The 12,078-nt window shown below is 31.4% G+C and overlaps 2 protein-coding genes across 2 annotated transcripts in view; both read right to left on the reverse strand.

Moving 5' to 3' along the window:
- Positions 1-12,078, reverse strand: part of LOC134832671 (large ribosomal subunit protein uL2) — a 76,132-nt gene that overhangs the window by 21,143 nt on the left and 42,911 nt on the right. The window lies entirely within an intron of this gene.
- On the reverse strand, positions 106-11,892 carry LOC134832842 (uncharacterized). The gene is made up of 4 exons (XM_063847035.1): positions 11,646-11,892; positions 4,544-4,735; positions 1,785-2,017; positions 106-1,730 (listed from the first exon to the last, which is right to left on the reverse strand). Exons 1-4 carry the CDS (start codon positions 11,748-11,750, stop codon positions 584-586), a joined length of 1,677 nt encoding a protein of 558 aa, XP_063703105.1. The 5' UTR covers positions 11,751-11,892; the 3' UTR covers positions 106-583.

The raw sequence follows: 12,078 nt of genomic DNA on the forward strand, positions 1-12,078 counted from the left end.
TCATCAAAATCTTTTTTCATATTTTTTCAAAAAATTTAAAAAAATTTTAATTTTTAAGAATTTTGTTGATAAATGCATGAAGCCATGAAGAAATAAAACAAAAAATTGTTATTGGATCCCAAAATATCAGAACAAGACACTTTATTGAAATATTTTTGAATCGTTTACATCTACTTGGATTAAATAAAAAATAAATTTTTCGAAAAAATTTGAGATTCGTCTCCGCGATGGTGACTTCAGGTTAGTTTTTCGATATCGACTGTTCTCTCATGTAACGATTAACTAATAACTTTTTACATTACACATCCTTTTAATTACAATTTTTTAATAATAACTTTTATTCATCACATTTTTGGGTGGTTTTTTTACAATTTTTGCAAACTTTTAATTGATAACAATTTAGAAATAATGATTAGAAATCGGTAATTCTTGTGTGTTTGTGATTGTATCCAATCAGGTTTTTACTCATATATTTTGTATTATGTACTTTAAAACAGATTTTGGACGGATAACTATAAATATTTTTAAAAAAAACATAAGAAAGAAACGTTTTTAAAGGAAATTGTGAAAAATCGTTAAAATCTTAGTTTTCAGACGTCTTTGCGGAGTCTTCGGGAGCAACAGCAGCAACATTTTCTCCTTTAGGCATCATTTGTACCGGAATGTTGACAGGTTGCAATAAACTGCGAGCATATCCTGAACGTCCCATGGGAAGAATATTTGGGTTTTGTGGCGCATTTTCTGCTTCAGCGGGAACTGTATCGGGTTTTTGTTCGTTATTCGATTCAGTGTTTTCGGTATTTTTTTCTTCTTCAGCTTGTCCTCCGATTTGGATGATTTGAGGACGATTCTCTTCGTCGGAACTTTCGCTGGAGTCAGATTCCTCATCGATTTCATCTTGAATGTAACGACTCATCTCACGACGGAAATTCGTTTCGGCGATCTTTTGGATGTTCATGAGGTCTTCGGGCGTAATGCCGGCACGTTGAAGAGCAACGTTCAATGGAACGGGATGCAATTGCATACGACCTTGTTCAGGTTGACGTTGTTCGGGCTCTTGTTGTTGTGCTTCGGGTTGTTCGTCACGATCGATGGATTGTTCAGCGATGCGAATTGGTCCGGGAATTGCAATGCGATGCAATTGGATACGAACTTCAGGTTGATTTTGTTGTTGCTGATTTTGAGGCATTTCGGGTTCTTGACGAATGGCATGGAAAATTCTCAATTGGGGTTGTTGAACGGGAGGCGCTTGCATAATTTGCGGAGGAATGGGCAATTCTTGACGTGCTGATTGTTGTTGCAATTGTCCGAGTTGCGAAGCGATGATTTCACGCAAGAAAGGAGGAAGTTGCTGCGGGCCAGCAGATTGCATTTGAGCCATCATTGGATGCGGTTGTTGTTCACGAGGAGGCTCGACGCGCATTGGCATGTGTGTCAAAGGTCCCATTCCGGGATTTGGCATACGTCCATAAGGAATTGGCATTTGCTGTGGTTGATGGAAAGGAACAATGAATTGACGAATATGGATTTCGGGCTCTTCACGTTCTTCTTCTTGTTCAGGCTCAACATTGCTTTCGCAAACGATGGCAATACGTTCTCCTGTAACGACGCGTTTTGGTTTTTGTTCCGTTTGTAAGTTGATTCCGAAAGGCAATTGAACCATCTTGGCGGGAGCTCCATCTTGCAATTCTTCGGCACGACGTCTTTCGACAACGCAGTTCATTTTTGTTCTAAAAAATGTAAAAAATTGAATAATTTTACTTTTAAAATCACATTGAACTCACTTTTGGTTTTGGTTTTGCATGAATTTACTGGCCAATTCATTCAAATCGATGTCGAGTGGCAACTTGAATTGCACACGATTCATATCTTGACTTTCATCACTGTCGGAATACGATGAGTCAGAGGAACTTGTTTCCTTAACATCCTTATCTTTGCGCGATGGTTTTTCGATGTCATTTTCAATATCGTTGTCGCTGATATCTCGTCCTTGTAATGCGGCAGCTTTTGGGATGTCCTAAAAGTAAACGAAAGTAAAACGAATTAATCTCTTGTAAAAACAGACAAAAACTCGTAAAAATAGTAATAAATGATAATGAACGGTAATCATAACAATGTAATAGACGCATAACTTTCACTTTCATTTCGTTATTTTTCTTTCATGTTTTGATCAAATAGTGCAACATAAATCAAATAAAATTTAATAAAATAAAAATTTGAGTAATCATGCACGAAGGCAATCATCTGACTCACCCGAATTGGTCGACCCGAATGTCATGACTTGCATACAAATTTCACATTCATTCATGCTTTAAAACTTTTTTGACTTGCGATTTTTTTAATCAATTTTTTTTTGAATACTCTACTAAACACGAAAATAGCTAAAAATCGCATGCATATGGTGTTTTTAGAGAAAGACTTACGTAACGAAATGAAGCGTATATTCGACTATCGAAGTTGCAACAATATAACAACTTGATGTAATTTTTCAACTTATTCAATCCGATTCGATCAATTGATATTTTAGTTTAGTTTTTTTTTCGTATGCATGGCACGCATGAAATAAAAAGACAATAAAACGTAAATGTTTGAAAACAAAAAAAAAATATTGAATGCATCGAGAAACAATGCAGCTGAAGTGAATCAAAATGCATGCGATGGAATATTTTTTCATTATAGGAAATAATCCATCAAACTAATGATGTTTTGAATGTCTTAATGGAATGAATGAACTCTTCTTCTTAGTTGTTTATTGTCAACTATTTGTAAGAAATCGAAACTAAAATGTGATACTTCTTATGGAATGTTGTAGAAAAGTGAATCATTGCAGTTTCAGAAAAAAATTCAAAGAAATATAATTTTAAAAGAAAAAAAACTTGAAAATTTTCATTCGAAAAAATTACTTGAAATCAAATTTTTACTAAAAATATGAAAAAATTTTCATTTTTTAACGAAAAATCAAAAATGAAAGAAGCAGAATTTTAAAAGCAATAAAATTGTAAAAAAAATTATTCGTAAAAATGACTTAAATTCGAATTTTTACTGAAATTATAAATAAATTATCGATTTTTGACGAAAAGCTTAAGTCAAATTCAAAAAAGGAGCCGTCTGGTATTCCATTTAAACAACATTTTAATCAAAAAATAATGACAGGAACCAATTCACTTCTTTTATCTCCAATTGACTACCTTTCAAAAGCTACTTCCTCCATTAAAACTTCATCATTATCATTATTTGCCATGAAAAAATACTAATAATTATCAATGATTACGTCTCTTTTTTATTTTATATAAATCGGTCATTTTTATTGTTTTCCGCTTTTAGCAGCTATTGTCTAATTTTTTTTTATTTTTTCCTCATATTTTTTTTTTGCTATGTTTTGTGGGAAAATTATACACATGAACAAATTTATTGACTTTAAAAATATCGCCTTGCTAATTGTTTATCAGAACGGAGAGATTTTTTTGTTTGTTATTGAAGCAAAAAACGATCAAACGGAAAAATGATCGATGATGCAATGAAACATTATCTAACAATATTTCATAAACATTTTTTCCTCTATGATAATTTAGATCAAAAATGCATTTCAATTGTGCAAAGTTACCGCAGAGACAGCTCGTTACGTAATAATGAGCGAGTTAATCATAAGTTTCGAACACTTCTTTATTTTATTACATGACTACCAAGTTTACTACCTTTTTGATTTATTTATCATGGGTTTGATACAAAAAATGCGGGTAGGCAAAAAAATTCATTCACAAAGAATTTCCGGATTTTCAGTTAAATAAGGTGTCTAACGAGTGTAGTTAAACTCACTGCAATGCATGAGAAAATTATTCTTTTGTTTAGTTTTTCAATGACATGCTTGTTGTTCGAAGTCAGCAGAATTTACAGTTTTTGTTTGTTTTTTTCGTTGTTAATGTGTGTCACAACAATGGATGACTTGTTGCACTTTTAAACTTTTATTTTTTTGCGAAAACGGTGTCAAAGTACACAAAAATTGCGTAAAATGATCCAGATCTTTTGAAGGTGAATTTGATGTCAAATTTCGTTAACGATGCGCGATGCGATAAAATATCAATCGAACGAACTCGTGACTCGCAGTACAAAATTCTAGCGTAACTAATTATTTAACGTTCTGTCATGACTTGATTAATACATTTCGTTACCAACTCACTGTTTTTTGATTGTTTTTTTTGTTCATGATTTTTTTTTTCGAATGAACAGAATTTTATTTGCACTTCTTGTTAAATAACATCGAAAAAACAATAAAAAAAATCACATTAAACTGTTAATTAATGAGAATGGAGCTCAAGTATTTGTTCGAGGTACATCGATTTCGTTCTAAAATTAACATTAATCTACTTAATACAATTAACATAACATTTTGGTAAAAAAATAATTCTCTTCAAAAATACTTCGTTTCAATTCTTTTTTAAAAATATCCAAAGAGCCAGTGTTTTTGAGTTCGTCATTCAATGCGTTGAATTCGACAGATTGTGATGGGCACCATTTTGTGAATTAAAAAGTAAAAAAAACTTACTTGTGCCAACATCTCCAACATAATTTCCTTATCCAAGGCATTCTCGAGCGTTTGCATTTGGTCGCACATGGCGCGACTTTGCATATAAGTAGATGCCAACATGAATCCGCCCAAGATGAAGGACGACAAGATGATGGTAGCGGCGATAATTTTTGCAATTTTCACCGAATTCGCTTGACGTTTGACGTATGCCTGAAAACAAACAAACGAAAAAATGAATAAATTAACGAAAAAATAAATAAATAAAAAAAATAAAAGAAAGTTCCGTTAAGAAATCTCTTATGAAAGATAGAAAGAAACACGGCGACGAGAGACATGAATATTAAAATGTAAAAAAAAAAAATAATATTTATACAAATGAAGCAGAAACACAATTTTTTTGGACATCCAATTTTTGTTGGTTTTGCTTTCGTAAGCGCGCGCGTTTTGCGGTTATTGCCTTTAAAATTATATTTTTATGAATAACGGACTTTTTTTGTTTTGTTTGATTGATTGCTCAATGGTTGCATGAAAGTTGACAACATAAATGCTCTGCGGAGTAATTACGTCTCAATTACAGCTAAAATCCATTAACATCTTCATTAACCTCTGCGTTGCATATTTTTCGCTTGTAACGAGATGACAATGGAATTGTTGCAATAAAAAAAAAGAAAATAAATGAAATGCTAAACTGCATTAATTTTTTAACATTTCTCTATAAATTACTCCCAAAGAAATGTAAATATGTAAAAATAAAAAATTATAATGGAACAAAACAATGGCGAGCACTATTGTTTATTGTCATGATGCACGTTTAACAACAACAAAAAAGGTTTACGACGACGCGAGGGCAATATAAAAGAAATTAAATTATTTATTATTATTAAATTTAGAGAGAGAAAGAGACAGTTCAGAAAAGAAAAGAGAAAGTCTTGCTTGGTAGATGATCAAAAATAATTAAGTTAGTCGTTCAATCACGCATTTCGTTTACAGCGAGTTCTTATTGTTCCGCCATACTGGATTCGTCGCATTACTTCGATATCGAAAGTTAGGAGTGTCATGAAATCACGTAAATCACGCGTCACAAAGCTTGTAAGTTCTCTCCAGATTGGTATGTCGAATGCAAGAACGTGCTTTTGTGCGCAAAACTATAAATGAGTAAAACAATGAAAAATGTCGCTAAATTAAAAAATGATGTAAGGCACGCCTCAATGCTAGATAAATTAAGAAAAAAAAATTTTTTTTTTCTTTTGAACTTTGCTTTATGAGTAATTATTTTATTAACGCATATTTGTCACGTTAATGTTTTTCTCAATTTTTTTTCAGGTAGTATTGTGAACCATTTCATGAAAATTTAGATACAACAAAAGCAATAAACATGAAATTGTGTAAAAAAAATATTTTTTTTTACTTGAATTTCAATTTATAAAATTGAAAAAACGACACATGTTGAAATTTTAGAAACTGAAATTCAAGCAAAAATAAAAAAAATATTAGATTTCAAATTTAATTTTAACATGTGTCGTAAATTTTATAAAAAATTATTTTTTTATTTTTTTTTTAATTTTTCTTAATTCTTTTATCTTCAAAGAAAATTCTTCAAAAAAAAAAAATTGAAAGTTCCCTCAAGATTTTCAAATTTCTTGATGAATTGTTTTTCTCAAATTTGAAGTCAAATAAGAATTTCTTTCAATTCACCATAAAATATGTCTCCATAATAACGAAAAAAAAATTAAATTATGAGAATTTTTTAAAATTTTTAGAATTGTTGATGCCAAAGGAAGTTTGATTTTATCGAAGACAGAACAAAGTTTCTGTTATATAAAATTTTTCATGACAGGGTAAGACATTATTTTTTACTTTGATAACGAAAAATTTCACGACATGATAAAACTTATTTTTTTGGCAGCTACTAAATTATGGGAAATCATCAAAATCTCGATCTGAAGAAACTTCTTGAAATCCGCATTCAGGTTTCTCTCTTTCAGTCACGTGCAAGTCTTCTGTTCTATTCTCATTGGATTAAAACGTGCTTTCGTATTTATTTAAATGTAAGTGTTTTTCCCGGAAACTGCTAATTTATTCTTCAAATTACATTCAAAACCATCAAGATAATTCTGCGCAAAATAATTACTTTGGTTTTCAGAATTCCCAACAAAGTTGCGGGTGATTGGCGATCTGTCGGTAAAGATGAACTGCTTTACAATTAAAATGTCGCCCGTTAGACGAGGCAGCCACCAAATAATCGTTATGATAATTATCCTCAATGTGAGTTTTGCTTGACCGTTCATCCAATGACTTTTTTAACCTTAAACTCTCTCCCTCTTTGTCTCGCGCGTCGTTTTAATCGCTTTAATTTGTAATAATTTTGTAAAAAACAAAACGCAATGACCATAATGACCTTTAAAAAAAGTAACACTGTCATAAAGTTTAATGGCTTGTTGCTGCGTGTGAGAAATGCGAAATAAAAGTGAATTTCGGTGTTAGACAGTACCTTGTAAAAGATGTTGATAAGAAAGTAAAATTAACTTTTATAACAATCGAATCTTTTTTCTCACCGAATATAATGAGAGAGACCTTATGTAACCATAACAATGTTAATCTCGTCCAAGTATAAATAATGATGATGAAAAATAACAACGTTTAATGGTTACATGCGGGTAGATTCACTTGTTTTGCTCTTAGTCGTCGTTGTTCGGATGGTTCGTGCTAAATTTAATTAATTTTTTGCTGTTTTTTGTTATTTGCTTGCAGCTCATGGGACGCAGTGTTGTGTAACCTGATGAACAATTTTTCGATGTTTTCTTCAAATTTTCAAGAATTTTGTGTCTCCCTTCACTCTGTGGTTCAAAAAACGTTCTTGAAAGACGTCGCCAAGGGACATGTGATGAAAAATTAAATCAATCAAGAGAAGAACCACAAAACATCATTTACGTCGTATTCACAACCACATTCGAGAAAATCGACTTTTTGTTGTCTTGTCCCTCAACAACGAACATTCATAAATTAAAAGTCATTATATGATCTTATGTTCGACTGGCTGTGTGTAAACGAGCATTTTGCGCCTGTCTTGTTAAGACTTCGTCGACGAATATTTACTAAAGCTGCTATTATTGCTTTATTATATTATTACTGCTGCCGTGGCTTTTTTTGTGCTATTTTGAAATATTACATTTACCCGTGTATTTTACTTATGGATTTTCAAGGTAACTCAATTGTTCGTTCAAAGCAAGCATTATTTCAGTATTTGTTTTGTTTATTTAGAAATGACGTCGACGAGATGCTAATGAATGAACAAACAAACTGGGTAAGATTTTATCGAGCTATTGAGAATTACAACTTCGCAGAGACAATTAATTAAGATTCTGATCAGGAAGCGTTCAAATTGTTCATCAGCAATAAACGCGTTCCTTTCATATTTATGCAAAATACCCGTCAAAACGCACATATCTTCAGGTAAATGACCATTTTTACTCAGAAACTATCTTTCTCGTATCATGAGTCACTCCTCGATACCGATAAAGGTGAAAAAATAAGTCAAAATTAAATTAAAAAAAAAATAAAATGAAACCGGATTTACGTATGTTTGTTGTTTATTTGGCAATCCAACCGGTTATATCTGCTTCTTTTTAGATGGCTCTTCTTAACTTATTTTTTTTCGTTCAAGAGATTGTTAAAGCCCAACAATAACAAAATGAAAGCAAAATCGATGCTAGTTGAAAAAAAGTCTTTAATGCAATATTTGTGGAGCAAACTTAGCTCAACTAATACATTCATGCAGTTATTATTTATTTTTACTTTCATTTTAATGCAAATTCGTATAATCTGATGATATTTATTATTATTTTTATTTACAGTACTGCAAACGAAAATAAACAAAGAAATCTCTCTATGGAGGAACTATAAGACTGGAAAAGCAACTTTTCATATAGATGACACGAAAACGGGTTGTGACGTCATCAATAGTTTCATATATTTGCCATTTTTAGAGAAGGCTTTTTGCTATATGTGTCAAGTAGATAACTTCTTGGTATTTTTTTCACTTCCGTATAATTAAAACTTTATTATATATTTTAGCTTTTGTGAGAAATCCAAACATCAAACGATGGTTTTTGCATGTATCATCTTTAAAACTCGTGACAAAGTTGAATGGGTTGCATTTTATTCAACGACATTTGCATAAAATGTACACAAAAGGAGTGGAAATAGAAATGATGACGGGACATTAAACTGTAAAACGTGTAAAAGTGAATCTGTGGTAAAAGTGAAATGGCATGAAATGATGAACTTGGCCTATATTGAGCAACAAGTTTCTCGTATCGAACAATTTTTAACGTTTGGAATCATCCTTTGGCTAAAAAATTAATTTCAATTAATTCAAACCAAGCAATTTAACAAATTTTTTCAAAGGAGGGTGTTTGAAATCACGAAATTTCTCCAAATTAAGAGAGCTCGTTAACATTGAACTCCCCGTAATTGATTGTTCGAATCACAAATCGATTCGTTTCGACATTTTTTTAAAGCTTCCACGTAATTCTCTTAAATATTTATTCAACTTTACTTCGTTTATTGATAAATTTAAAGACGTGGTTAAGTGTGAAGGACAAATATTTTTAAAATATTTCATTCAAAAAATTTTCTGTAGGATAAAAATTACCAAAAATATCCAAATGATCGTTTTGATGATCGGAAACCATCATTATTATTGTCGTTACGAAAAAAAACTTCAAAAAAACAAACATCCGTTGTCACAAACACACACGCATATTAACCGGCTTATGTTTGAAAACGGGTACATTGTTATTATAGTTCGTTGCCAAATAAATTCGTCGATCGGCAATATAATGGCGAATATTGTAAAGTCATGAAATTATCACAATGACAAATTTCATACGATCATGATAATAAAATTATACCCCGAGCACTGATAATGGAAGCTGCTTTTTTTGTCGCTTGCGACGATGGTGCGAAAAAAGCAAAAAAAGTGACGACACAGAATTGAATTTCAATCGGCAACTAATTGATTATTTATGAGCGAAATTGCGCATCTAATCCATCAAAGTTGGATCAAAAGCACGTAAAATCAAGGAAATGATATTTTCTTGTCGCCAACATACTACTTGTTGACAAACATTCCCTTTTACATAAGTTTTTGATTTGGTCAAAATAGTAAAAAAACGTAATTTTTTCATAAACATAAATAAAAATCAACACAAATAAATGAAAAGTTAATGAACCAAAGCAACTCGAGTGCGTGTATGTGTAATTTTTCACAATTGACTAACAACGGCAATCAAGAGTAGAGAGTAGCAGAGACATAATTAGTGTGAAATTAGTCATCGAGTCGATTTTTCAGACTCTGACTGACAAAAAATTATGTAAATGTACGTGATTGCCTTGACAAGTGCTTCGATTCTAAAAATAATTATTATTAAAATTTCACGAAAAAAAAAATATTAATAGCAATAAATAATGTCAATACAAGCAGAAAAAGAGCAACATTAGAAAGTTTCAAGCAATTTCACAAAACCTCATTGTACTCGCAAAAAAAGTGTTACTAAAGTGAGAGACACACATCATTTCATGCGAATTGCTCTGTGTACGAAACAAATATTAGATAATAAAGTTGGTTTTAGGAAAAAACAGCTTTACTTCGACGTATTGCACTTTTATTGTTTGTTCGAATCTCGGTGTTGGATGAAGAAGATGTACACAGCGAGATCGTGGATTGTTTAAAAACTTGTTATTTTTATTGAGGACAGCGTACTTTGTTAGTTTTTTTTTGCTCGTTGTACTTTGCGTTGCGTAATTATTAACATTTTTTTTAAAGTAAATATATAAAATGGCATGAATAGCAATTTGTTTTGAATTTTTGCCCGTTGCAAGAAGAGTGCTTGAATGGAAAATTCCGTTCGTGAGCAACTTTTGCATTGTTCAAGAGGGAAATGAACTTTTGCACATTTTCCTTTTATGGGCAAAATGTACAAGCGGAAAATTTAATGTGCTGTCAATCATGAAATGTGACAAGAATCGGACAATTGATTGTTTTGAAAGTACATTTTGTTACAAAAATGTCATAAAATGCGCAAAATATCAACTGAGATCATCTTAATGGGCAATTTAAAAGATCTTTGAGAGACAATTGACGCTTAAAGTGACTTAAGTACGTTTTAAGGTCATCGTTGCAGATGTTTCAAGACACTTTTTATTTCGCATCCATTCATTTTGGAAAGTTACATGCAAAATATCATCACAAAAAGTTGTCGTTCGTTCATTTTACGCAGACACTTTTCTCATAAATCTTCGCAAAATTGCTTCTTTTTGCACACAATAGACTGTAATTATTTATTATGTTCATTAATAAAGCGAGCTGCTGCGAGAGATCGCTTATCAATCGTTTTACACGAGTGTTCGAGTTAAGAAAATATCGAGTTTCAAGTTTTTTTCTTTGGAAACGATTTTACAAAGAATGCTTATTTAAGCTGTTTTTAAAAACAAAAACAAAAAATGTCTATTTTTGTTTGAAACGAACGACGAGACTTGATTACGTTGCACGAAAGTGAAAAATAGTAATCTTTCGTCAAAAAATGAACGGAAGACGTGTAACTATCTCTCTATCTAAACTGCATCGTTTTTGCATTTTTTGACCTCTCGCGTTTATTTAGCTCTTTATCTCGTTAGTCATGTCAAGTCTCTTTTGATTTATTTGTACTTTTTAATGAGGATCACGAAAGATTATAATTTTGCGTGAATTGAGCGTTCACTTTTTGCCTCTTATAGCAATTTTTGAAAGGAAATGTACTTTAATCATCATTAAGTGACGTCAACTTAATATTTTATTTTCAATTTTTTCTTATTTTAAATGAAAATTTAATATTTCAATTTGTTGAGTTGATATTTTTTTTTTCAATTATTTATTTTGTATTAAAATTGAAATTTTATGAAAAAAAGTACAATGAACAGTTTTTCATTATTAAAAAAATAAGACAAAAACAGTAAATGATCATTTAACAGTGCGATGATTTTCGATGTTAATCTCTCGTCTCGCGTTCGTCACTTAATTTTTTTTTCTATTTAACTATTTTCGTTCTTTCTTCATATAATTTTTTTTTTGAAAACTTACCGGAGGAGCTTCACTGCCAACTGTCGAATAAACTTCCGACGAAGCGTATTCCGGTTTCATTTGAACCACTAAAGATTGGGGATCTTTTTCCATCTTGGATTCCATACGGATGAAAAATAACACTCACGAAAAAATAAAATTTACCGATAAATAGCGAAAAATGAAAGCTAAAGAATTTTTTTTGATGTTTTTTGTTAGTAATTCACGTTCGTACTGTGCAACAGTCGCGAAACGTCTAAAGTCTCAGTCGAATGTGATTCAGGTAAAATTGTGAAACTTGAAATAGTGTCGATGCACGTAGCAAACAGCCAGAATTATTCAAATAAATGGTGCCTGTAGTAACGTTGTACAGTCACGCTTTACAAGCCATACACAGCTGAAAGTGAATGTGAAGTCAAAAAGTGGGGAGAAAATACGTACCGTGTTCAGCTAT

This window comes from Culicoides brevitarsis, chromosome 2, assembly GCF_036172545.1.
Source record: "Culicoides brevitarsis isolate CSIRO-B50_1 chromosome 2, AGI_CSIRO_Cbre_v1, whole genome shotgun sequence".
Taxonomy (NCBI): domain Eukaryota; kingdom Metazoa; phylum Arthropoda; class Insecta; order Diptera; family Ceratopogonidae; genus Culicoides; species Culicoides brevitarsis.

What these genes read in the sequence shown, in the direction of transcription:
- LOC134832842 (XM_063847035.1), bottom strand. Translation starts at nt 11,750, where the DNA reads ATGGAATCCAAGATGGAAAAAGATCCCCAATCTTTAGTGGTTCAAATG. An exon ending in TTGGCAGTGAAGCTCCTCCG is followed by an intron (nt 4,736 to 11,645) that starts GTAAGTTTTCAA and finishes GTTTGTTTTCAG; the next exon opens with GCATACGTCAAACGTCAAGC. An exon ending in ATGCAAAACCAAAACCAAAA is followed by an intron (nt 1,731 to 1,784) that starts GTGAGTTCAATG and finishes TACATTTTTTAG; the next exon opens with AACAAAAATGAACTGCGTTG.